Below are 27,866 nucleotides of genomic sequence, written 5' to 3'. Positions count from 1 at the left end.
TCATAGTGTGTATTAGTGATGGAGGAGACTGACAGGTCATAGTGTGTATTAGTGATGGAGGAGACTCACAGGTCATAATGCTGGTTCCATTTGGGGTCCAATGTGCTCTTGACTGTGTCTGTAGAGTGGCACTGGCCTGACCCATCAACCACCACCTTAGCAAACGGGTCCGGCAAGCCTAAACAAACACAACAACATGATTTAATGGACTGACACACACCTTGACAGGCAACAGTACAGTAAAAGTTAATTTATGGAAACTGACTGGTATCATATCTAAACATGTTTCTGCTACATACTGCACTGGGAAACGACAATGTACTTAAATTGAATGAAAAATACATTTTAAACCCAGCATATTTCAAATAATCTGAAAATGGTAGTCGAATGAATTAACTCTGTTCCCGATAGGGGTTCTGATAAAGCAGGTTCTACTGTACAACGACATTCCAAAAGGAAGTGATTTATGTCGGAGAGAGAGAAGAAGATACTTACGGAAGAAATCTTTCTTTGCGAGGTTCTTGGCACATAATACTGGAAGAAGAACAGAAAGAACCATCAAGAACAAATACCCACACATTAACCCTTTGTGAGGTCAGGGTTTGGAGAACTGGACATTCTATTGATGGCGTCACACGGATACTGGCCACTGAAAGCTATAGACTGTTTCACTGGGATTCTGTTGCTAGGGGCAACATTTTGGAGCCAAATGTATTTCCAGTCAACTATTGCATTGGCAAACATTGCAACAGGACCAAATAAACGTACACCTGAAAGGGTTAAAGGTCCAATCAGTGATCCAAACATAACGAAATGGATAACCCGAATGCCAAAGATTAATGATAAAGGAATGGAGACACTGAGCTCTTGATACAAGGACTAACACAAGAAAACAGGTAGGCTTTTTTTTTTGTTGGTTGTATTTGTTGTGTTTTGTGGCTCTAAAAAGGTTTGTTTACATTGGCAAACAGACATTTACAATGGGTAAAAAGTTCTAGAAATTAAATTTTCCATCTACAGATTGAAATCTTCAATGTGAATATGGGTCACATGGGTCCCAAAACCCAGATTGGTGCTTTAAAGCAACAATGTGGATTCTGGCGCCTGCAAGCGGTACCGCCTCTGTGTTTTCGGTACATTTCCCATGAGCCTCTTTGCTCTGTTGCTTCCATGTGCTTTTTTTTTTTTTTTTTTAATATATATATATATTATATATAAACATGCTTGCAGACTTTCTGAAGAGCCAATTATTTGTTTCACGTGGCTGTATATTTGTTTTCCATTGTTGTAAAAAAAGAAAATCCCTGTGTTCTCGTTGTTTCGAGGCCATACTTCTGGTATGGTGAGATGGCTGAATGAGCTGGTCACACCAGACCTTTTCAGGCTGGAGCAGTGAAAGAGTGGTGTGTTGAAACGCTGGTGGTCGCAATTAGCTCTGTACACGCTCCAGAATTAGACTTTAATTAATGGGGAAAAAATACACATTTTAAAAACTAAAATGTCACTCAGAGATGTCACACCCCCTCCAGTAGTCATGAATATTTACAAGAATGCCATGCCGTCGTCTGAATAGACCTCGTGTTGACCTCGATACTTGCTTCCCCAGTCCCCATCTAACACCCCTCAGACTACTTAGTATTCTTGTAAATATTCATGACTGGAGGAGGGTGGGTGTTACATCTCTCTGGGTGCCAATCTAGTTTTTAAAGCCCCGATCCACCCCACCAGAAACCTTATCGGTCGCCATCTTGGTTCTTACTATACACTAATGGCTAAGAATTTGAGCTTGATCAGTAGCATTGATCTTTGGCCAATATACAAAATTCCCTAAGTGCAGGTCTGGTTGACTGCCAACCTAATCCACCAGGTCTACTACTAGCGCTTTGCTTGCATGGGTGCAATAAATAAAATAACCCTCCAACAGACAGTGTTGTAGTACTTGAGTCCTGGACTGATTTTCAGGACTCGTGACTTGAGCATTGACTGCATTCGGACTCGGAAGGTGCAGATGGCGACTCAGACTTGTTCATTGATAAATAGTTATTAAATTTTTTGTAATAGGCCCTAATCATTTGGCATATGATATTGATGGCTAAGTGCATTTGTTTGGCTATTGTGTCACAAAGTAAATAAACTCCCTTTGAAATGGTGACCGCTGTGTCATTATGTAGACCTTTTTTATTTGTATGTCAGCTCTTTGACTGCCAGAGTGGAGTGGACTCAACCTTGATGACTTGGACTCATACTAAGGTAATGGGGACTCGACTCAGACTCGATTCAGGCTCTTCTTTGCTGACTCAGACACTGGGGACTCAAGCTCAAGATTTAGGGACTCGACTACAATACTGGCAACAGATTAACTAACTAGATGCTGGATCATGTTTTTAATGTCATCAGAAACAGAGAGAGACGTTAGTTATGGACAGAGACAGACAGTAATAGTGACAACGATAGCCATTAGTTAGGGAGAGACAGACAGTAGTTAGGGACAGAGACAGCCAATAAATGAGTGTTACAAAGCACAGTACAATGCCTGATTGTTTCCTATTCAATTGGTACTACCCATAATAGCAAATACAACACACAATGAACTTGTTAATCTTGTTACGCCTGCTTTGTCGTGGTAATACAAATAAATGTATTCATTTTCTAATGCCATTTAAATTGTATGTATTAATGTATCAATGATGGATCCTCTCTGTGTGTAGGCCACCACAGACCCACGCTGCCTGCTCTACACATTAACCTGAGTGGGCTGAAAGCCAGTTGGAATAATGTATGAACGCTCCAGGCTGGAGAGCTGACCCACAGGACTCATCTATGATACATTACATTACACAAATTACAGAGTAAAACACAGAGGCTAGTGTTGTTGTCATCACTCTGCTCTCACATACACATGCATGAGCAGCACCACCCACAGTTAGTGGTGGAATCCCTTCTCTGCCACGTCCCTAGAGATTCAGACAGAAAAGCTTATACTGACCTAGACTGTATGTCTGTGTGTGCGTGTGTGTGTAATGTATGTGTGCGTGTGTGTGAGAGAGTGTATATGTTTGCTCCGACTATAAGCTTACAATTTTGTGTGCTTTACAGAATGTTCAGACCGTGTGTGTGTGTGTGTGTGTGTCTAGGCTAAATGAATCTGGTGTGGCGGCCACGCCACCAGACAGTGTGGTATGACAGTGTATCAGGTCAGATCAGCGTACAGCACCACTGTTGCGCTCAAAAACACCACTTAGCTACCATGTAGTCTATCCCATAAAAACACACACTAACACACAATGCTGTGAGCCTGGTTTATAGGGCAGTATGGGAAACTAAGCTAGTCTTAAGCTGCAACAGCCTGACATATCAGGCTTGGATCTCTGGAGTACACACACACACACACACCAAGCTAAAGCTTGAGGTTCTAACAGACTAAGACCTATTGGATTTATATATTCACATCTATGTTTTATAGATGTAGTGATAGATAATGTTGAAATTCTGGGCCAGCCAACACTAAGGCCTTACTCACCAGATGTTTGGAAGACTATTGTTTAGGGTTGTCTTAAAGGGGACATGCATTGCTATTCCTAGCACTATTTGGGCAACTTTACACAATTCCTGTGAGTCTATGGAAGACATCTGTAAAGTTTATAAAAAAAAAAAAAAAATCATTGTTTTATATTTCTAATAGAGTACTCAAAAGCATAATTTTCCAGAGAGAGAGCGAGCGAGAGAGAGAGAGAGAGAGAGAGCACACGCAGGTCCCCTTCTCTCTCTCTCTCTCCCATTTGAGGAAGTCTTCCACTGTGCGCTACAGCTATAGACGGGCCATTAGTTATGCTCCCGAATCGAGAGAGAGATAGACCGAGAGACGACAGTGCGACGCGCGTGTGTGTATGTGTGCTCTGTCGCGACTCGAGGGTATATCCGTTTCTCCCTCTCTCTCTCTCGCTCGCTCCGTCAAACCCCGTTTGGTGCGCTACAACTACAGAGCCAATTGGATCACTATCCGCTCCATCCTCGCAACGTGACATCACCATGCGAGTCAAATCAGAACGACCTGATTAAATGGAGCAGGAAATAAATGACCTGAATGACGGCAATCCGCCAATATGGTATTTAGAGACACAGACACATTGATACTAACTCCTATTACTATAATACAATGCTAGACACTGAAAAAAGACATTTATAATGCATGTCCCCTTTAAATACTTCTAAGCTTCGTTCGATGGGCATGGGATTCGAAAATAAAATTTGAATATATAATATTTTTTTTGTGTGCAAAATCAGCTCTGCCTCTCTTTGCTAACTACAACAAGCAATGCCGTTTGTTATTTAAGATGAGGTCGGACTCAGCACTGACAGATGTGTTCATTGTGCTGCTTTTATAAAGCCTCAAATGACGGCTTACAATATTTCATGAAAGCAAAGTGTTTAGTTTATCTAAGATTTAAAAAGGTTTAAACTTTACAGCACTGACAATTCTCTATAGTATTTTTTATAGTGTCCCGAGACTCCGGACCAGGGTTAGAAATTAAAAAAAAAATTCAAGGGCTTTTTTTGCCCCCCTTAATTGATTTTCGGGGGCTTTTTTTGTATTTCGGGGGCACTGAATTTTTATGATAAGCGGTAGGGGTGGGACGGTTCACAAAATGGACGGTTTGGTTCGTATCACGATTTTGGGGTCACGGTTTTCAGTTCGATATACGTTAATTTTTATTAAAAAAAAATTTAACACTCAAATCTAAACATGCTTCTCATTTATTAAAAATAAAATAAAAGGTTTACAGTGTTTACAGCCTTAAATAATGTTTGGCACACAAAGACCGAACTGACTGAAAAATATAGGCTACATTTGTCAAAGTATTAACTTAGTGCAAACAAACAATATGCTCAGCCAGCACTAGACTTTCCTTTCTTTAATTAATATAAACACACAAAAACAATGTCAACCATGTTTAAATTCCCTGATTGTCAGTTCTTAATGGAAAGATTCGTTTTATGCTTGAAATTATTATGTTTCTGTCTACATTTATTTAGACTAACATTATTTAAATATTGAGTGCAACTGTGGTGGATTACGTAATTCGGTGAGTTGGAACTATCTATGGGTTGGCGCCGGGTCCCCACGGACATTTTAGCGTGTGGCACCTTCAGTTCCGGTCACGTTTGGAGGAGTTCATAACATCAACAATCGGCGCGAAAGCGGCAATAGTCCCGGTTGGAGTTAGTAAAACACAGTTGTATGTTAGCCTTCTTGGATGTTGAATAAACGCCTATCATTGTCTTTAAACACCCCGCCTCTCAGATAGAGCCATATGAAATCAGTTTTATTTTTTTCCAAATTCCATTGAATTTTTTTCCAAATTCCGTTTTAATATTTCAGAATTCTGTATTTTGCTTTGTACGCTCATTTTACCATCAGAAATAGTGTCTAATAAGTGGGAATGAATAAATGTCCACAATTTAATAAGATATAACAGTCCATGGCATTTAATAGGGCTGTCTTAAATACTTTGAAGCTTCGTTCGATGAGCATGGGATTCGAATATGAAAATAAAATTTGATTATTTAAAAAAAAATTATAATTATATATATTTTTGCAAAATCAACTCTGCCTCTCTTTGTTAACTACAACAAGCAATGCTGTTTGTTATTTAAGATGAGGTCGGACTCGGCACTGACAGATTTGTGTTCATTATGCTGCTTTTATAAAGCCTGACGGCTTACGATATTTCATGAAAGCAAAGTGTTTTGTTTGTCTAAGATTTTAAAAGGTTTAAACTTTACACCACTGACAAAGTTGAACAAAGTGCTGTACAAGTCCCACAACATAAAAAGTAAAAAAAAAAAAAAAAATTATTTTTTTTTTATTATAGTTGATTCCATTTTTATTGCTCAATTCCGCGATTCCGTCCGCGATTCCGTGATCGCGGATTCCATATGGCTCTACTCTCAGACTCCCATTTCCTCCTCTGCTACAGTAGCTACGGTGACATTTCATTGACTGTACAGTATTAGCTTGCGGGCTGCGTCTGGCTTTGTGTTTACAAACTGCTAACGCTATGGCAAGATGTGTGTAGGCCTATGTAATGTTAATGGCTATGTTTTTAAAGTCGTAATAAAGATCGATTTATATTGTGCGTGCCATTTTTACACAAACTGACTAGTGCTGCTGCTGCAGCAGCCAGTGCAGAACACCGGCTCCGCCAAATAATTTTTTTTATTTGCGCGTCATCTGAACCGTACGATACACAGACGCTCCATTACCGGATAAATATATATATATAATTAGTAAACTGTCGGGGGCATTAAGTGCCCCCCTTAACTGATTTTCGAGGGCATTTTGTCCATTTTCAAGGGCATTATGCCCCAAGCCCCCGTTAATTTCGAACCCTGCTCCCGACCCATATAAAACATGTCTTAATAAAAGATCTGTCTCTATTAACTACATATAAATATTTATATAATTGTTTGCTTTATAGACGAAGGTTGCAACATAATTATGTAATGTAATGTTGTTGGCTGTGTAACGGAGAGCAGCCGCCCAGGCAGCGCAGCTCCCGACTCATTATTCATTCTAAAGAATTAATTAATCCAATCCACTTTATTTATAGAGCACATTTAAAAACAACAAAGTTGAACAAAGTGAGGCGGCTGGGTGGCGCAGCGGTCTAAGCGCTCGTCACCAACGCGAGAGACACCGGTATCGAATCCGGCAATCAGCGTTGCCTCCAGCTTGGGCCGGCCATCATACTGACTCAATTGGCAGAGTCAGCGGGAGGGATGTCGATGGGTGGTAATCTGGTCGTTGTAAACAGCGACTCCTACAGGTCGGTCAGGGCGCCTGCACAGCAAGGACAGGAGATAGCGAGGGTAGTGTGAGCCTCCCACACGTTACACCTCGCGCTGTCAGGTGAAAAGATGTGGCTGGCTGACTCTGCATGTATCGGAGGGGACATGCGATAGATTCTTCAACCCTATGACCGACCAGTGGGGGGCACATGCGAGCAACGATCAAGACAGGGGAGGGGGGAATTGGCACGACAATTTGGATGGGAGAAAAACATAGAAAAGGGAGAAAAAGTAGATAAAAAGAAAAAAAGTGCTGTACAAGTCCCACAACATAATTTTTTTTATAAATATATATATATATAAGGGATGTCCCGATCCGATGACGTGATCGGAGGCCGATCACATGATTTTCAGATGATCGGGATAAAAAGAAAATCGTTTTTTTTTTTTGGATCTTTTCCCCCCTCCATTTTCCTCAGATTTTTCTCCCATCCCAATGTTAATCGTATGCCAATTCCCAATCCCCTTCCTGGTCGCTGCGCACTTACCCCCCCACAGTCAGATCATCTGGGAGAGTGGAGGCTATCACATGCTTCCTCCGACACACGTCCAGCCAATCAACCGCTTCTTTTCACCTGGCAGCGCGGATCCTCCCTGAGAGGGCGTAGCGTGTGGAAGGATCACACTATCCCACTCAGGTCCTATCCGCGCTTAGCAGGCGCCCCGACCGAACTGTAGGAGTCGCTGTTTACAACGACCCGGACCCACCCGGCCAGCTTCTCCCACCCTCTAATACAGCCAATTGTATTTGTTACAAAGGATCAGATTAAACCGAATATATATATATTTATTGATTGATATATATTGCATAGTATTTGTATATCGTTTGATATCCCTTGTATATTCCTTGTACATATACACGGAATATCCCTTTAGCCTAGTACAGACCATAATATTTCATTCTCCTATTGGACAGCGGTCCACAGGCGCCAGGGCCATGCCTCCAGAGTCAGGTTCAAAGCCACCGTCAAGACATGTCTGTACATGCCCGGCCTTGCCCAGGAATACGAGACAGAAATGAGGTTGGCACTAGATTGTTCGCCGTGCATATAAATATGGCGCAGGTGAATACAGAAGTAGAGTTACCCAATAAGTTGAAGCCTCACCCACGATACTCCGTGCGGTGAAGTATGGCCTGTTTGGCCCCAAATAAGAGCATTGAGACCGCGTGCGAATTAATAACTGAATTGTCAGAGTTTGGCGCTATACCGTCGAGTGCGACATATTTCTATTAAGTCAGTAATAGTCTATTTGTGTATAGTGTATCGTGCGGCTAAAGTTCTACAGTGACCAGCATCACCAACGCTTCCTCGTACCAGCTAGAGTGCTTATCCAGGCTGGGCTGCTTTCATGGCGCTTTCACCCGAGGAGACCTAGACGAGAACCGTGTGGACATGTACACTGGATTAATCTACCCGACGACTACATAGCCCTTTGCGGCTGGATTATATTTGTTTTGGTCCTGTGATTTATGGAGCGGAGAATCGCCGACGCCTACACGTGTGGGATTTACCCTGTGAGGAGCCACGTCGAGTCTGCGCCTCAGAGAGCCTGAGGCCGGCTAGCTTTCTTCACTGTGGAGCTACAGTCTACGGAGAACAGCTGTATTCGTCTGTGGATCAAGAGACTATTGCACCGTCTCCTGTACTTGGAGTCTCCTTAGTCATCGTTGACCAGACTCTCTACTACCGACAGATCCTCTACCCCTGCTGGCTTACAACCGGGGGGACCCTTCCAGTATCTCCCGCTATATATTACTAGTGTACCATAGATATAATTCCCTAAGATTCAGGTTGTATAATTACCTCCTGCGTAACCAGAGAATGGACATTCATTATTGATTTGCCTACGCACATTCCTTTGCCTTATAAGCGCATCCAAAGTAAAATAGAGAAGTATATTATGCACCTTTTGCTGCAATAAATACTTAATTACCACTTTGTGTGGAACCGATTCATTGTGGGAAGTGTTCATCATATTTATATATCATGTACTGTATGGCCAGCAATTAAAGTACATAAAGCGGTAGCAGTTTAATGATACCATACTTATCAATACAGTCAGGGAATTGTACCCCTCAGTTACAGTATTAGTGTGAACGGCCAGCCAAGCTGGTGACAACCCCGGAGCTGTGAGCTGGATTCGAACAGGCGAATCCAGCTCACAGCTCCGGGGTTGGTGACGAACGCAATCTCCGCTACGCCACCTAACCGCTAAACGATTTTTATTTTATTTTATTCAACAAACATGACCATGTTGGGGCAGCTGGGTAGCGCAGTGGACTAAGCGCTCGCCTACCACCGCAGATACTCTGGGATTGAATCCAGCTGTCAGTGGTACCTCCGGCTTAGTCAGTCGTCCCTACTAACACAGTTGGCAGTGTTAGCGGGTGGGAAGCCGGTGGGGTATGTATCCTGGTCGTTGTAAACAGCTACTCCTACTGGTCGGTCGGGGCGCCTGTTCAGCAGGGAAGGGATCTGGGGGAGATAGTGTGATCCTCCCACGCGTTACACTCCCCCGGTGAGAGTCCTCGCTGTCCGGTGAAAAGAAGTGGCTGGCTGACTCCACATGTATCGGAGGAAGACATGTGGTAGTCTTCTCCCTCCCCAGGCCGACAGTAGGGGGCAAAAGTGCGCAACGACCAGGAAGGGAATTGGCATAACGACTAAATTGGGATGGGAGAAAAATACGGAAAAAAGAGGGAGAAAAAGTAGATACAAAACCATGACCATGTTCACGTCTTCACATCATTCAATTATTGTCGCACAGAGCAGAAGAATTTGCCAAAACAAACACATTTCCTTTGATTTTCACAACGCGTCGCTCCCGCAACACCGGCAGGTCCACCTGATGACTCGGAGCAGCTAGACAAAATGGCAGAAATTTGGAAGCATTTTTTAAAATAGAAACAGAAGCCAGTCCAATAGCCAGTTGCAATGTTTGCAAGGCGGACGTTCTGCGTGGAGGAAAGAACAGAGCTGCGTTCAACACGACCAATCTACCGTACTTTTCGGACTATAAGCCGCGGCTTTTCCCCCCATTTTTCGACCCTGCGGCTTATATAACGGTGCGGCTTATATGTGACTCGACGTGACCAAACCCGAAAATGTAAAAATCAAAATATTGCTTTTTTGACTGCATTGAAATGTTATTTATCTGTTCCCTTATTTGCTAAACTTAATACAACTTGTAAATGAGTTAATTCTTGCTATTTGTCCGACAGTATTGTGTCCCAATGCTGATTACATATGGTAATTAAACATTAAAACACCTGCGGCTTATAGTCCAGTGCGGCTTATATATGTACACATCATTCAATTTAGCTGCTGCGGCTTATAGTCAGGTGCGGCTTATAGTGCGAAAAGTACGGTAATACGTCACGTTATGCGACTAGAGCGAGCAATGGAATGGGGTACTCGGCGGCTGGTGCTTTGCCAAACAGCTGTATTTTCTTATTTTTTTATTATTATCTTTTTCCCCCCTCCTTTTTTCCGATTTTTCTCCCATCCCACTGTTAGTCGTTATGCCAATTCCCAACCCCCTTCCTGGTCGTTGCGCACCCCCCCCCCCCCCCTACTGTTGGTCCGGGAGGCCAGAGACTATCACATGCTATCGTCCGACACATGTGCAGCCAGCCGGCAGCCAGCCTGGCAGCGCAGACTCTCACTGGGAGAGTGTAACGTGTGGAAGGTCACACTACCTCCCTCCAGATCCTTCCCTCGCTGAGCAGGCGCCCAGACCGAACTGTAGGAGTTTTTTCTGTTTACAACGACCAGGACCCACCCACCAGCTTTCCCACCCCTAACACTGCCAATTGTGTTAGTATGAGCGACCAGCCAAGCTGGTAGCAACGCCGAGAGCTGGGCTCGAACCCAGCGTCTCCAGCGTTGGTGGCGAGCGCCTTGCCCACTACACCACCTAGCCGCCCGCCAAACAGCTGTATTGATTGCAATGCCTCGCTTGAATGAAGAACGTTCACCTGGATAACGTCAACATTCGCTTTGTAAATGCAAACAGATTGAAACTTTGAATATTTCTCATATGAAGCACATTCTCAGGGGCTCAGGGTGAATGTAATGTGAGCCGCCGCGCTCGACTGGGGCTATTGAGGCAACAGAGGGGATTGTCTCGCTTCGCCAGTTTCTGACAAATGCGTCAAATTGGTTACTAATGTGAAAGATCGGATCGGGAAAGATCGGTATCGGCAGATACTCAAAATCACATGAACGGGAGCAAAAAAATGCGATCGGGACATCCCTAATATATATATATATTTTTAATCTCAAAGCTTCTAATTAAAATCGAATCTCGGCCCCGAAGCTTCGAATGCCAAAAGAAAATTCCAAGGTCAGCCCTACTATTGTTTATAGCTACTGTGGATGCCCAGACTGATTGCTGATCGTCTATGAGCCACATTGACAAGACACACTGCCGATACAGATAGTTTGTTCCGTTATAGCAGCTGGTATAGGAGTAGTATAGGTCAGTCTACATTGCAGATGGCATTTGTTACATCCGTCTCAGACACTTTGTAATAGTTCCACACCGCTGACATGTTTAATGTTAGTTAGCAACTTAGCATGCAACCATGATAGTAGCTGCGCTGAGAATTGGCTCACGTTCTTTTGCACCATCTGTCAGTTTTTCCGCAATCGGCGACTAGAAAGCATCATCAGAATTCCCCAGACGTCATATTTATAGTACTGAATATCCGTCAATAATGATCAGCGGACGACGGGGTAGCCAGACTTGTGCGTTCATTGAGTCTCCCTGCCAGTCCTACCAAAAGGACAAGTTAGATAGACACGCATCATCTGACAACCATAGAGCTGCCACGCAACGACAGATGGAGTTGATGAAAGGTATCCGACGTCCGTCATGTCTGTTTTAATTTCAATCAGAACTTCGCAACAGGTTGCAGGGGGAGCATCTTGCAGCCTGCATGAGGGTTTCCATCAATGGTCCCCTTTTTTAGGGACACTTTTTTTTAAATAACAATTTGACCATTATAGTGCAAAATAATATATTCCTCCTGCCTCATTACTGTGCTCCTTTTATTTTAACATTTAAGTGCTTTTTTTTCAGGTTTGTATCTTTTATAATGAACCAACTGAAGTATTACCACAGCTGCAAATATTTCTTCTTTCATTGATAACAGTGTTCATTTAGGGATGGGTTAGGATAAGCAGTCAGATAAATTAACTATTTTAGGACTTTCTATTTTATTTAGAAAGTTCTTAAATCAGAATGTCCCACCCAGGGTTAGAAATTAACATTTCTTTTCAAGGGCTTTTTTTGCCCCCCTTAATTGATTTTCGGGTTTTTTTTTTTGTATTTCGGGGGCACTGAATTTTTATGATAAACGGTAGGGGTGGGACGGTTCACAAAATGGACGGTTCGGTTCGTATCACGGTTTTCAGTTCGGTTCGATATACGTAAATTTTTATTAAAAAAAATGTAACACTCAAATCTAAACATGCTTCTCATTTATTAAAAAAATTTAAAAATAAGTTTACAGTGTTACAGTGTTTACAGCCTTAAATAATGTTTGGCACACAAAGACCGAACTGACTGAAAAATATAGGCTACATTTGTCAAAGTATTAACTTAGTGCAAACAAACAATATGCTCAGCCAGCACTAGACTTTCCTTTCTTTAATATAAACACAAAAAAACAATGTCAACCATGTTTAAATTCCCTGATTGTCAGTTCTTAATGGAAAGATTCGTTTTCGGCTTGAAATTATTATGTATCCGTCTACATTTATTTAGACTAACATTATTTAAATATTGAGTGCAACTGTGGTGGATTACATAATTCGGTGAGTTGGAACTATCTATGGGTTGGCGCCGGGTCCCCACGGACATTTTAGTGTCACGCACCTTCAGCTCAGGCAATGTTATTATCAGCTCCGGTAGCTCCGCCAACGTTAGGAGGTGATGGCATGCAGTGGGAAAGCGGCAATAGTCCCGGTTAGAGTTAGTAAAACAGTTGTATGTTAGCCTTCTTGGATGTTGAATAAACGCCTATCATTGTCTTTAAACACCCCGCCTCTCAGACTCCCATTTCCTCCTTTGCTAGCTAGTAGCTACGGTAACATTTCGTTGACTGAATTTCCTCGCGGGCTGATTCTATAGTTAAAACGTGCGTTGTGTTGTACAAACTGCTAACGCTATGACAAGATGTGTGTAGGCCTATGTAATGTTAATGGCTATGTTTTTAAAGTCGTAATGAAGATTGGTTTATATTGCAGAACACCGGCTCCGCCAAATGATTTTTTTTTTATTTGCGCGTGATCTGAACCATACGATACACAGACGCTCCATTACCGGATATATATATATATATATATATATATATATATATATATATATATATATATATAATTAGTCAACTGTCGGGGGCATTTTGTGCCCCCCTTAACTGATTTTCGAGGGCATTTTGTCCATTTTCAAGGGCATTAATGCCCCAAGCCCCCGTTAATTTCGAACCCTGGTCCCACCCAATACCCAGCTGTTAAAAACGGTTCAATACTCCATTTTATTAGTAGAGATACTTTTAGAACAATAGCCTGATGCTGTATTTTCCATGAGTTGATGCATGACCAGACAGACAGACAGACAGACAGACAGACAGACAGACAGACAGACAGACAGACAGACAGACAGACAGACAGACAGACAGACAGACAGACAGACAGACAGACAGACAGACAGACAGACAGACAGACAGACAGACAGACAGACAGACAGACAGACAGACAGACAGACAGACAGACAGACAGACAGACAGACAGACAGACAGACAGACAGACAGACAGACAGACAGACAGACAGACAGACAGACAGACAGACAGACAGACAGACAGACAGACAGACAGACAGACAGACAGACAGACAGACAGACAGACAGACAGACAGACAGACAGACAGACAGACAGACAGACAGACAGACAGACAGACAGACAGACAGACAGACAGACAGACAGACAGACAGACAGACAGACAGACAGACAGACAGACAGACAGACAGACAGACAGACAGACAGACAGACAGACAGACAGACAGACAGACAGACAGACAGACAGACAGACAGACAGACAGACAGACAGACAGACAGACAGACAGACAGACAGACAGACAGACAGACAGACAGACAGACAGACAGACAGACAGACAGACAGACAGACAGACAGACAGACAGACAGACAGACAGACAGACAGACAGACAGACAGACAGACAGACAGACAGACAGACAGACAGACAGACAGACAGACAGACAGACAGACAGACAGACAGACAGACAGACAGACAGACAGACAGACAGACAGACAGACAGACAGACAGACAGACAGACAGACAGACAGACAGACAGACAGACAGACAGACAGACAGACAGACAGACAGACAGACAGACAGACAGACAGACAGACAGACAGACAGACAGACAGACAGACAGACAGACAGACAGACAGACAGACAGACAGACAGACAGACAGACAGACAGACAGACAGACAGACAGACAGACAGACAGACAGACAGACAGACAGACAGACAGACAGACAGACAGACAGACAGACAGACAGACAGACAGACAGACAGACAGACAGACAGACAGACAGACAGACAGACAGACAGACAGACAGACAGACAGACAGACAGACAGACAGACAGACAGACAGACAGACAGACAGACAGACAGACAGACAGACAGACAGACAGACAGACAGACAGACAGACAGACAGACAGACAGACAGACAGACAGACAGACAGACAGACAGACAGACAGACAGACAGACAGACAGACAGACAGACAGACAGACAGACAGACAGACAGACAGACAGACAGACAGACAGACAGACAGACAGACAGACAGACAGACAGACAGACAGACAGACAGACAGACAGACAGACAGACAGACAGACAGACAGACAGACAGACAGACAGACAGACAGACAGACAGACAGACAGACAGACAGACAGACAGACAGACAGACAGACAGACAGACAGACAGACAGACAGACAGACAGACAGACAGACAGACAGACAGACAGACAGACAGACAGACAGACAGACAGACAGACAGACAGACAGACAGACAGACAGACAGACAGACAGACAGACAGACAGACAGACAGACAGACAGACAGACAGACAGACAGACAGACAGACAGACAGACAGACAGACAGACAGACAGACAGACAGACAGACAGACAGACAGACAGACAGACAGACAGACAGACAGACAGACAGACAGACAGACAGACAGACAGACAGACAGACAGACAGACAGACAGACAGACAGACAGACAGACAGACAGACAGACAGTGTGTGAGAGCGCACGCTTTGCGTAGTGGGCGTGTCAACAGTGTCAGCTGAACTCGCACCAAACAAAGCATAGGGAAATAGTCAGACATCCCAGAATTATTTCAGAATACAAAGTTTCTGAATGGATATTTGGATTAAACCAAGTTGTATGCAGTGATGACCGGTCTTTCCCCACGGAACACAAGTTACTTAACGTTACACGGGTCGCGCTATGCATGCTTAGCTTGCTAAGGTTAAGATAGGAGATAGCAGTGTAACTTAATGTTACACAGGTCGCGCTATGCATGCTTTTTTCGAACGTTTCGTTCTCTACGCTGTGATGAGCTCTGCTCTGCTTCAGCACGGACAGCACCTCTCAAGTACCCGTATGTGCATGTGTGAGTGTCAGTCGCGTGAGTGTGTAAGTAACAGCCCGCTCCTCGGGCAGATGGAGAGAGACAGAGGGAGGAGAGATATAGAAAACGTAGAATGTGATATTCACATTCGGGTGATGCCGTTTCAAATGCGTGATAAAGTTTGCAATAAAGTTGAACAATGACATGTGTTGTGAAGGGCCAGATTAAACCGAATATATATATTTATTTATATATATATATTTAATTGTATTTGTATATTCTCTAATATTCCCTGATATCCCTTGTATATCCCTTGTACAATATGCATTGAATATCCATTCTAGCCTACTGAACATCCCATAATAGTCTCCATTCTACTATTGGTCGAGACCTTGGTGCCAGGCTGCCATACCCCTCAGACCCAGTTCAAACGTACCGCTCGACATGTACGAACAAGTCCTAGTTCCGCGTAGGAATTTGGCTACCGCACCACTAATGGGACTATTTGTTCATAGTGCGTATATATACTGCGCTACTAAAGTAGGACTTTCTTTTCAGTCCAGTTTCTTACCCTCCAATAGAGTCACAGACGTAAAGCCTCCCCGCGATGCCACGTGTGGGAGTAAGGCCAAGTTCGCCTACCATCGGTATTGAGACATCGTGTATATTAATATTTGAATAGTCATATTTGGCACTATATCGTCGAGTTGGACGTAGTCTATTAAGCTAATAATAGTCTGTTAATATATAGTGCTTCGTGCGGTGAGAATACTACCGTAGTCAGTACCCCATCGTTTCGGGCAGAGAACTGGCTGCTTACCCAGGGTGGTTGACCCTATGTGAAGCTGCACCCGAGGAGCCCCAGAGCCGACGAGCGAGTGGACCTGTATACCGGATTATTCTACCGACGACAGCCCGCCTTCCCAGGCACGGATTATGCTTTGGATACTTTGATTATTCTATGGATAAAGACCCCCGACACTACCGTGTGTTGGAACCCCCCCCCCCCTGGAGAGGACACAAGGTGAGGAGACGCTCTGCAAGACGAGGTCTCTCCACATCTCTCCCCCGTGGACCGGAGAGAGCCGGCGCACAAAGAGTCCACCTGCTTTCATCTGTGGTCCAAGGATCGCCGGCGCATTGAACGGCACTACAGTGGGTTCTCCTGGGATACCCTTGGCCGGACGAGGCAGCTGGATTCTACCCCCCCCCCCTCCTACTCCTGTCGGCTTACAAGCGACCGGATTAACCCCCTCTAGTGTATCCAGCCTATAATCATTAAAGTATCATTGCTGTTATTCCTTAACTATTCCAGGTCGTATATTTACCACCTGCGCCTTCAGAGATTGGACATTATCTATTGATATACCGACGAATACTCCTTGCCATAAAGTAGGCAATAAAGACCTGTTTCTAATTCGTACATTTGTGTTGGATCCGTTTCATCTACGTGAGAGTGTTCATGATAATATATTTATGCCGTGTACTGGGTGGCCGAATATTAAGTACAAAGGTAGTGGTAGTAAGTATCATATCTAGTAATACAGTCAGGGAATTGTACCCCTCAGTTACAACATGGCTCTGGCTTGTCAGTTAGTATTGACTCGCCATACTAAGGCTAATATGCTATGCTGAATTACAGCTATCGTTCAGTGTAGCTGCGCGCTGCGTGGAATGAACAAACAACATCCGGTTAGTTGTGCACGTTATATTAGGGCCGGGGGGATTTAAGTTCAGCAAAAAAAGGTTCCATACCGTTGCAATCGCTCGGTGCACAGCGCGTACTGTATCGGAGGACCACATTGAGGCGGTACAGTACGTATCCGCGTACCGTTACACTAGGGCTGGGTGATATGGCAAAAAATCATATCGCGATAACGATATGATAATGTTATCATATTTCTCGATAATTACCGAAATTGTTATAAGTAATACATTTTTTTTTTAAACAGATGTATGTTTATTTTGCAGCAATTCTTTGTCGTTGCCGCCATCTTTAGTGTTACATCCCCTCACACCAGGCCATGTGAGCGGCGCGGGGCACGGAGCGGGCGGTTTTGACGTGAGCGAGGAGTGTGTTTTAAAATGAGTCGGCGCGACGTCCGGAGCGAGAGTTCTCCTCCGCTCCAATCCACTCCAGGCCGCTCACAGTGGTTTAACACTGTTGATGTAATATATACATGCAGTAGTACAATGCCAAAGCAACAGATGGTGATGTACAAACATGAAGGCTATTTTCAACCAATGAGAAGGGTGAACCTGTGATATCCTGTTCAGGCTTGGTCACTCACTCCTGTTAGAAAAAGTATCGACGCCATTGTTGTTGTCGTTAGCTTACATGCTAACGTTAATGGCAGCGACCATAGCATTGTGGCTCGGCTAGCCTATCATCGCTTAATAGAGCTAGTGAATGGATAAACAACGTTATTTAACATTGCAGAATGGGTACAATTACAATGCGGCTCAATACAAACAATTGTTAAGGGGCCCAGGGGGTGTAGACTGTTGTAGTTTGAGCTAATTTACACCATGCTCAAAAAAAAAAAAAAAAGATCTGCCGAGCGATCTGGCGCGGGGAGCGCTCGATTCAAGGTGAGCGGGGAGCGAGCGGAGAGCGACTTGGGGGCGGGGTCAACATGAGCGATTAGCGGAGCGGACCAAGCTTTAAAGAGCGAAGAGCGGATTTCTCGGCCGCGCCGATCCGCTCACGTGGCCTGCCTCACACTCTAGTTCTCAGGCTGCAGCTGGTTTAAAAGGGAAAGTAAACCGGCTTCTCTGCTGGCTGTGGCTCCAGGGGAGTTGAACAGTTCTGGCTCTGCTAGTTTATTTTCGATCTTTTGGCGCTTTTTTGGTGGACAAACCACCGCACATGTGCACCGTGACTCGTGACTGGAGTCTAGCTCTGCTAGCACACATAGCCTACTGTGTACAAACGGTTTCAAACTGTATTTTAAATTAGAAAGCAAACAAAATAAATGGACAAGAGAAAAATAAATCTCAATTTGGTCAGTATTGTCATTTGGACAAGCAAAGCCATTACTTTAAGTTGCAGGCAAGAAAGACAAGTCTGTACACTGTCTCTGGTTTAAAAACTGCCCTGTTGCAGGTCACACAAAAAAAGATTTTTCGATTAAAATATATGGCAATATTTATTGTTATCTCGCCCAGCCCTACGTTACACCCCTAATCGATAACTCTTATTTAGAAAATCCTGTGGCGGGTCTCATTTCCGCCCCAAGCGCAACTCCAGCTATAATATCTATGGCTCCGGCAGCTAGCAACGTTCGGTTCATATCGATACTCTTATTTTGAAAATCCCGTGGCAACTCGGCGAGTCATATCCGCCCAGTCCGTGCTGTCTGCTGGCATTAAGCAGAGCAGGGCTACACAGCAGTGCGCCTATTTTGCGACCCGAAATAAGTCTGTGGTAGGGATGTCCGATATTATCGGCCTACCGATATTATCGGCCGATATCGGCATTAAAATGTGATATCGGAAAATATCGGTATCGGTTTTCAATTTTTTTTTCTTTTCTTTTTTTACATTTCTATAACCTTTATTTACCCAGGCAAGCAAGTAAGAACAAATTCTGATTTTATTTATTGTCAAAAGTATGCATAATGTTGTGTTAATTCCACAACAAGATATATGTAATGTTAATTACCTGAAATTATTCTGGGGGGGGGGGGGGGGGGGGGGGGGGGGGGGCCTGCATATATCGGTATCGGTTGATATCGGTATCGGAAATTAAGAGTTGGACAATATCGGTATCGGTAAAAAAGCCAATATCGAGCATCCCTAGTCTGTGGTGTTTTTTCTCTCTCACAACGGGTCAATTGCATCCAACATGCTTTGCATCGTCGCCATTCCTTTATGCCCACATCGCCCGAAATTAACGTTACGTTAGCGTAAGCTAACAAGCTAATCCTGATCAGAGGCAGAGCCATAGAGAACAGCAGAAAGTGTGGACTGGGGAAAGGGAAATGGGGGGGGGGGGGGGGGGGCACTCTCCCTTTCTCTGTGTGTGTGCGCGTTTGGAAAGACGATGAAGTCAGGAGTATATTATAGTAAACTGAGGATTACTGAGGATGGACAGATAATGTTGATATTCAAATATATAAAAAATTAAATAAAAATGAATTCATGATCATCATGCAACATAAAACAATTGTAGAAACGGTTTGGGAGATGAGGGGGTTTTAGTTTGCGTGTTGCGAGTTCCAAAAAAATTTACTTGAAGTTTAAAGCTCAATATATCAAAACGTGGCACTTTACAGTGAACAGGTCTATTTGTATTAAAAACAATAGATTGTTTTTTCATTTAAATGTCTGGAAGAGCTAAATACATTTTTCTCAAATTATATTTTCGTTAACTTTTTTAAATCTAAATGTTACTGATTGTGTTAAATGGGCTTATGATATCGTCTCATATCGATTGCAGGCACCTGCATCATATTGTATCGTGGCAGATATCGGCAAATATCGTATCGTTGTCCAAATAATCGATATCGTATCGTATCGTGATGAAACTGGTGATTCCCACCCCTAGTAGAGTCCATACATCCAACACCAAATCCCATAATTCCTTACACGTAACGTGTCTGGCTGTGTGACGTCAACTTGTCAGCATGAAAATGACAGCCAAACATGGCACTGCAACTAAATAACACAAATACAATAGGCACATTTGTGACACGTTTTATACTTGTGCTACAAGATTTTGGCCTGTGCTCAATCAACCTCTGTAGCACCAGTGCTATGTGCAAAAAAAGTTAACGTACAGCGAGTAGATCAAGCATCTGGGCAAGTATACATGCCCTGATGCCTCAGTGTATGGCAGTGTAAAAAGGTTGGTTGCCCTATAAACAGGGCACGAAATTAACTTTGACTCACCGGCCAGTGGCAGGTAGATGGGAAAATTCTACCCGCCAAGCATATTTCTTACCGGCCAAAAAAAATACGCATTTTTGTGTCACATATATAAAAAAAATTCAGTACATTTCAAGTAGATAAACTATTACGTTGAAGAATAGACACTTAAAGAGGCCAGAGTTAAATTTGTACTGTCTCTCTCTCTCTCTGAAGTGACTTCTCGCTAGGGGTGGACGGTATGGTCTAAAATTTATATCACGGTATAATTTGAAGCATAGACGGTAACGGTATATATCACGGTATCATCGTTTTTGATAAAAAAATTTTTTTAATTTTATATATATATATATTTTTTTATAAAATATATATATTATATAATTAGACTTGTACTGGTATTATCTGCGAGACATCGCCACCACGCAACAAGCTCCACTGTCTGTGTGTACTCTAGTAGCCTCCAGCTACGGTCAGAATTCTCCGGAGCTGCACCTGGACCTATACTCGAGTAGCCTCGAGCAGAGCTACGGCCAGGATTCTCCGGCGCTGCACCTGGACCCTATTGTATTGGTATTATAACGTTAGCAAGCCCTCAGCTCGAATACGCATCGAATCAGTGTTATAAGACATTGATATCATGAGCTATCTGTAGCTCAGGGTTTCCGTTAGAAAAAATTGTTGCCGGTCTCCGTGACCTGCAAGATTTCAATCTACCGGACAAATGAGATTAATTCCGGTCATAGTTTATTGAGCTTTAAAACAATTGATATAGGCTATATAAAGAATGTCATCCTCAAGGCATGTAGATTTATAATATTATTACTTAAAACGAGGCTACTTTTGCGTATAGTCATTAATATATTCCAAATAAAATAAGTCCCTCGATACTCTGTGCTGCTGCTGACTTGAAATAAAATAGACTGCGTATGTGGGCAGTCGGTCCGACACTAAACAGCAGTCTGTTATAATCACATTTTTATGAGCTAACGAATTCCGTTATATTGGACATTTGTATTAATTATATCAAGCGAAGAACTGAGACATTTTGCAGAGAGAGGCGGCAACATTATCGTGGGTTTGCGTGATGTATATCTCCACCTCCCAAAGACTTGGTGCTGGTCATAATGTCCGGTGAAAACAACTCCCTCCAAGCACAACTTGACCACCCGAACCGTACCAAAACCAAAACAGGCCAAAATTAAATAGCCCATGCGACGAACGATTCATTACATTCGTTTCATCGTTGCTCCACCAAGCAGCCGGTCCAACAATGAAAGCTGTTATCAGCGCGAGCCGGCCGCAGTTAGTTTGCAAGAAGCATCCAGCTGCAGACCCGCAGAGCAGCCTTCCAGGTCTGGGGACCGCACTGTGCCAGCAAAGCTGGTGGGTTCTGTGGGTCTGCAGCTGCATGCCTTCCGCAAATCCAGCAGCAAGCTCTCGCTGAGCGAAGCAACGACAACAAACGCAATGATTGTTTCGTTCATCGCATAGGCCACCCAACTCCAGCCCATCCAAATACAATTCAAATAATCAAACTGTGCCCAGAGAGAACTATTTTCACCGGACACTATGACCGGAGAGATTAAATATGTCGGACTTCAACAGATTTTACCGGCCAAATACCGGTAATTACCGGCTAACGGAAACGCTGCTGTAGCTACTGCATATATAACGTTAATACAACGCCTCAGTGAATTATTTAGTTCAATGGGACATTTCGTTTTGAACGGTGAACTAACTTGTGTTAACGTGAGCTAACAGGTAGCATACACGTCTCTAGTACTAGACTTTGTGGAGCGTTTGTTGATGTCAGGAGCTATCGGTAGCTGGCCGACTAGATACCGTTCGGTTAGACAATGCCCCATCATGTATTAAACTAAAAGTGAATAGTTGACTGGGTCATTTTGTAACGGTAGCTAAGCTAACGTTAGCTCAGGGAGACGCCGACAGCTCCCGTGTCCCGTCCCACTAGACTACTAGACCCGTGTTTACATGCGTGCGGTAGGGGCTGGCACGCCCACTGCGCGAAGCCTCCTAAATAACTTTTTCCAGTTCGCACATATCTATTATCTATGACTAATTCTATCTATTTTTAGGGGCAAATGCCAGTGAAATAGTCGCGCTGTGGTTACATGACGTCATTGCTATTTTAGAGCTGCACTACCGGTTACACGGTATACTCAAAATCCATACCGTAGAGCAAATTCATACCGTTTATACCGTATACCGTTTATACCGTCCACCCCTACTTCTCGCTATCTGCAACAAGTCCAACACACACCACTGAGGGATAAACGGGGCTACCGTGGACAGGGTGAGCAGCTTCAAGTACCTGGGGGTCCACATCTCAGAGGACCTGACATGGACAACACACATAGACTCAGTCGCAAAAAAGGCGAAGCAGCGCCTCTACCACCTGAGACAGTTAAGGAAGTTCAGAGTATCTGGGAAGATACTCCAGTCCTTCTACTCCGGAGCTGTAAAGAGCATCTTGACTGGAAACATTACTGCCTGGTATGGCAACAGCACGGCACAGGACAAGAAGGCCCTACAGAGAGTGGTGCGCTCAGCCGAGCGTACCACGGGTATTGCACTACCAACCCTGCAGGTCCTATACAAGAGGTGCAAATCCAGAGCCTGCAGGATAATGAAAGACCCTCACCACCCCAACAAGAGCCTGTTCATGCTACTGCGGTCAGGCAAACGCCTGCGAGCACCAGTAACGAGGACAGAGAGACTTAGGCTCAGCTTCTTCCCCCAGGCCATCAGAGCCTTGAACACTGAACTCTCCACGCACAAGCACACACACACTGTACACGCTCACACACTAGCAGCCACTTTAACATGAGCACACACACTCATGCTGCACACCAGGGTTTCCGTTAGCCGGTAATTACCGGTATTTGACCGGCAAAATCTGTTGAAGTCCGACATATTTAATCTCTCCGGTCTTAATGTCCGGTGAAAATAATTCCCTCTAAGCACAATTTGATTATTTTAATTGTATTAAAATAGGCTAAAATTAAATAGCCTATGCGATGAACGAAACAATTACATTTGTTTCATCGTTGCTTCACCAAGCAGGTCTAATAATGACAACGCTGTTGTCAGCGGGAGCTTGCTGCTAGATTTGCGACTGCATGCAGCTGCAGAGCCGCAGCTGCACACCATCTGTGCCGGCACAGTGCAATACTCCAATTCAGCCATTGGCAATTGAGCTGTTGGGTGGGGGGGGCGCTGCTGAGCGGCCCCCAGATAGAGCCTGAAAACAGCTGAATCTGCTGCGGCATACTCTCGCAAATAAGTCGTTGGGAGGTGGAGAGAGTCATCACGCAAACCCACGATAATATTGCCGTCTCTCTCTGCCAAATTTCTCAGTTCTTCGCTTGATATAATTAATACAAATGTCCAATATAACGGAATTCGTTAGCTCATAAAAACGTGATTATAACAGACTGCTGTTTATTAATGTCGGGCGACTGCCCACAGACACCTATTTGATTTAAAGTCAGCAGCAGCACGGAGTCTCTGGACTTATTTTATTTGGAATATAATGACTGTATACGCAAAAGTAGCCTAGTTTTAAGTAGTGTTGTCAAAAATATCGAAGTATCGATACATATCGATACTGAATATTTAAAACTGCTTCGATACTCATTTCCCGAAATACCGATACTTTCTGCAGTATCGGTACCAGCTGGCGAGTGTTCTACAGCAAGTTGTTGACGCGCTGTTCCGCCTGCTCCGAGTCCAGCCCTCCCCCTCACAGAGCAGTCTTCAGTTTGTATTTGTAAACAAGAGCTTTTAGCTGAAAATGATGGCAAATGCAGAGCCTCCGCAACTTGTGCTTGTGGATAAAGAAAACAGCAGAAGTGCTGTTTGGAGGTACTTCGGGTTTGAAGTAAACAACGAAGGACAAGCTAAAGCTTCCCCAATGCTATTTGCAAGCGGTGTTACAGAGCAGTGCCAGCGCGGATCTCCATAAAGAAATTAAAGAGGTTCGTGACAGCTGCTCTTTCAACATCACTGTGACTGAAGCATTAAACCATTAACTCTAGTTTAATACATGATACGTTGTCTACTGATGGCGCATAATATCAACAGCTGATTCGTTGTAACGTTACAGCTACCAGCTAACGTTAGCTACTGCTAGCAGTTAGCTCCCTTAGCTTAGCTGGCCACCGTTATAAATACTGCATGGAAACGGAGTAACGTTAAAGTGTAAACGTTATGTCGAGGTCATACCAGGGTTTCCGTTAGAATTTTTTTTTTGCAGGTCTGAGTGTCCGGTAGATTTCAATCTACCGGACAAATGGGATAAATTCCGGTCAGAGTTTATTGAGCTTAAAAACAATTGATAGGCCTATATAAAGAATGACATCATCAAGGCATTTATAATATTTTAACTTAAAACTAGACTACTTTTGCGTATATACAGTCATTAATATATTCCAAATAAAATAAGTCCCTCGAGACTGCGTGCTGCTGCCGACTTGAGGTGTCGGTGGGCAGTCTGCCCGACCTTAATAAACAGCAGTCTGTTATAATCACATTTTTATGAGCTAACGAATTCCGTTATATTGGACATTTGTATTAATTATATCAAGCGAAGAACTGAGAAATTTGGCAGAGAGACGGCAACATTATCGTGGGTTTGCGCCGTGATGTATATCTCCACCTCCCAACGACTTGGTGCTGCTGCTCATAATGTCTGGTGAAAATAATTCCCTCTAAGCACAATTTGATTATTTGAATTGTATTAAAATAGGCTAAAATTAAATAGCCTATGCGATGAACGAAACAATCATTACATTTGTCGTTGCTTCACCAAGCAGCCGGTCAATGACATCCTGTGTCAGCGAGCTGGCAGCTGATATATTTACGTGAAGCATGGAGCAGGAGCAGACAGAGCAGAGCAGCGGTGTCAGCAGCGCCCCCACCCAACAGCTGAATTGCCAATGGCTGAATTGGAGTACTGCACCCTGCCAAGCCATGCTTCACGTAAATATATCAGCTGCCAGCTCGCTGACACAGGATGTCATTGACCGGCTGCTTGGTGAAGCAACGACAAATGTAATGATTGTTTCGTTCATCGCATAGGCTATTTAATTTTAGCCTATTTTAATACAATTCAAATAATCGAATTGTGTTTAGAGGGAATTATTTTCACCGGACATTATGACCGGAGAGATTAGATATGTCGGACTTCACCAGATTTTGCCGGTCAAATACCGGTAATTACCGGCTAACGGAAACGCTGGGTCATACAATACTACAGTCGACATAAGGTTAACGTTACCCCGTTTCCACCAAGTGTTTAAATAGCAGCAATCTTGTTGAAAATGTAACATTACTAAAATGCTCCGAGCATAGCCTCTCTCTCTCTCTCTGTCTCTCTCCATCTACCGCTACCTCTCTCTCGCTCTCTCTCTCTCTATCTACCGCTACCTCTCTCTCTCTCTCTCTATCTACCGATACCTCTCTCTCTCTCTCTCTCGCTTGCTCTCGTTATCTTTAAATAAAAACTGTTACTAACTGTTCAGTTTGTGAGGTACATGCAACACAGATTACAGTGTTTACATCTGTCTGCTTGAGAAAATACCATGTTCTGCATTTGCAATAAAAATGATTGAAGTGAGATGAACAGTTATTTTTAAATGTGTGATCTAAAGATAAACAAAGGGTTTTAAAAGTGTTATATTTATCTTCTCTTATAGTACCAGACTCGAAGCTGTGGAGAATCAACCAGCAACAAAAGCTAAATTTGTTAAAAAAAAATATATATATATATATTTTTTTTTGGGTATCGAAATGGTATCGAAGTATCGATACTTTTCAAGGTATCGTATCGAAGTCGAAATTCCAGTATCGTGACAACACTAGTTTTAAGTTAAAATATTATAAATCTACATGTCTTGAGGATGTCACTCTTTATATAGCCTGCCTATCAATTGTTTTTAAGCTCAATAAACTCTGACCGGAATTTCTCTCATTTGACAGGTAGATTTAAACCGGCAACAATTTTTTCTAGCGGAAACCCTGCTGCACACGCTCACACTATGGACACTTTACAGAAGGAAAGGTCACTTTAAGAATAGTATAGCTTGAGATTGTATAATATAGCATTGTATAGCAGTGTACAAAAAGACCCAGTGCCTCATCCGTAGCCAACAGGGTACTGCACTACCACAGGACCTAGCATGTCCTACCATGCTCTGTACAGATCCGATATGCCTACTTTGTTTACTTGTTTATTGCACTATGTCGCTCTATTGGTTGGACTCTTATTATTATTATTATTATTATTACTTGTATTATGCACATCGTTGCGGGCGAGACCCCCCGCATTTCACTGTATACCTGTATGCCGTGACAAATAAAACTCTTGTATCTCTTGTATCTTGTATCTCCACTGTCTGTGTGTATACTTAGTAGGGATGGGTACCGAATTTGGTACTTTTGAGGCACCGAACCGAAACACGTCGGTACTACCGAGTATCGAATCAAGTGAGAAACCAAATTTTTTTATTTTTTATTTTTTTCATGTCAACGTTCACACGCACAATATATGCTTACCTAGGATTTGACTTGATTCAACAACAAAGCAGTCGGAGCAATGACAAGCCGAAAACTGTCGAAATTGTAGTTATTTGAAGTTTGGATTTTTTTTTTACGTAAATTAAATTTCTTGAGACTAAAGTACAGAAAAAAGGTACCGTTGGGTACCGGTAGCGATTCACAGGTACCGGTACCGGTTCAAATGTGAAAGGTACCCATCCCTAATACTTAGTAGCCTCCAGATGCAGCCAGGATTCTCCGGCGCTGCAGCTGGACCCTATTGGTCAAATCACATTCAGCATGCCCTCAGGCTCAGCTCGAATACGCATCGAATCAATGTTATAAGACATTGATATCAGGAGCTATCTGTAGATACTGCTAGCCGGCTAGATAACGTTAAGACAACGCCTCAGTGAACTATTTAGTTTACTGGGACATAGAGCTAACGTGAGCTAACGTTGCCTACCGAGCAAACAGACTTCAACAGAGGTATTACGCACTCGACTATTGCTGGAGCATTTGTTGATATCAGCAGCTATCAGTAGCTAGCCAGCTAGATACCGTTAGACAATGCCTCATGTCTAAAAGTGAATAGTTGACTGGGTCATTGTTTAAACAGTAACGTTAGCTCACGGAGGTCCGCAGTAGACTAGAGCAGACTGCCTCTGTGTTGATACGAGGAGAAGCACGGACTGGGGCGGATATGACTCGTTGCCACGGGTTTTTTCAAAATAAGAGTATCATATGAACCGAACGTTGCTAGCTGCCGGAGCCATAGATATTATGACTGGAGCTGCGCTTGGGGCGGAAATGAGACCCGCACAGGATTATCAAAATAAGAGTATCGATATGAACTACACGCCAAACCTAAAATATGCCCGCCATTGGCGGGTGGTGGGCTCTAATTTCGTGCCCTGG

At 43.4% G+C, this 27,866-nt stretch overlaps 1 protein-coding gene across 2 annotated transcripts in view; it reads right to left on the bottom strand.

Moving 5' to 3' along the window:
- The window catches only part of smurf1 (SMAD specific E3 ubiquitin protein ligase 1), a 135,276-nt gene that overhangs the window by 65,927 nt on the left and 41,483 nt on the right, over window positions 1-27,866 (bottom strand). For both annotated transcript variants that reach the window (XM_084328732.1, XM_084328733.1), the window contains exons 2-3: window positions 496-534; window positions 70-178 (exon numbers count right to left, since the gene is read on the bottom strand). In XM_084328732.1, the coding sequence (XP_084184858.1) occupies window positions 70-178; window positions 496-534 (148 nt within the window). The remainder of the gene's footprint in view (window positions 1-69; window positions 179-495; window positions 535-27,866) is intronic.

Source organism: Notolepis coatsorum, assembly GCF_963971535.1.
Source record: "Notolepis coatsorum genome assembly, chromosome: 14".
Lineage (NCBI taxonomy): Eukaryota > Metazoa > Chordata > Actinopteri > Aulopiformes > Paralepididae > Notolepis > Notolepis coatsorum.
This window is presented reverse-complemented; position numbering and strand designations above follow the sequence as displayed.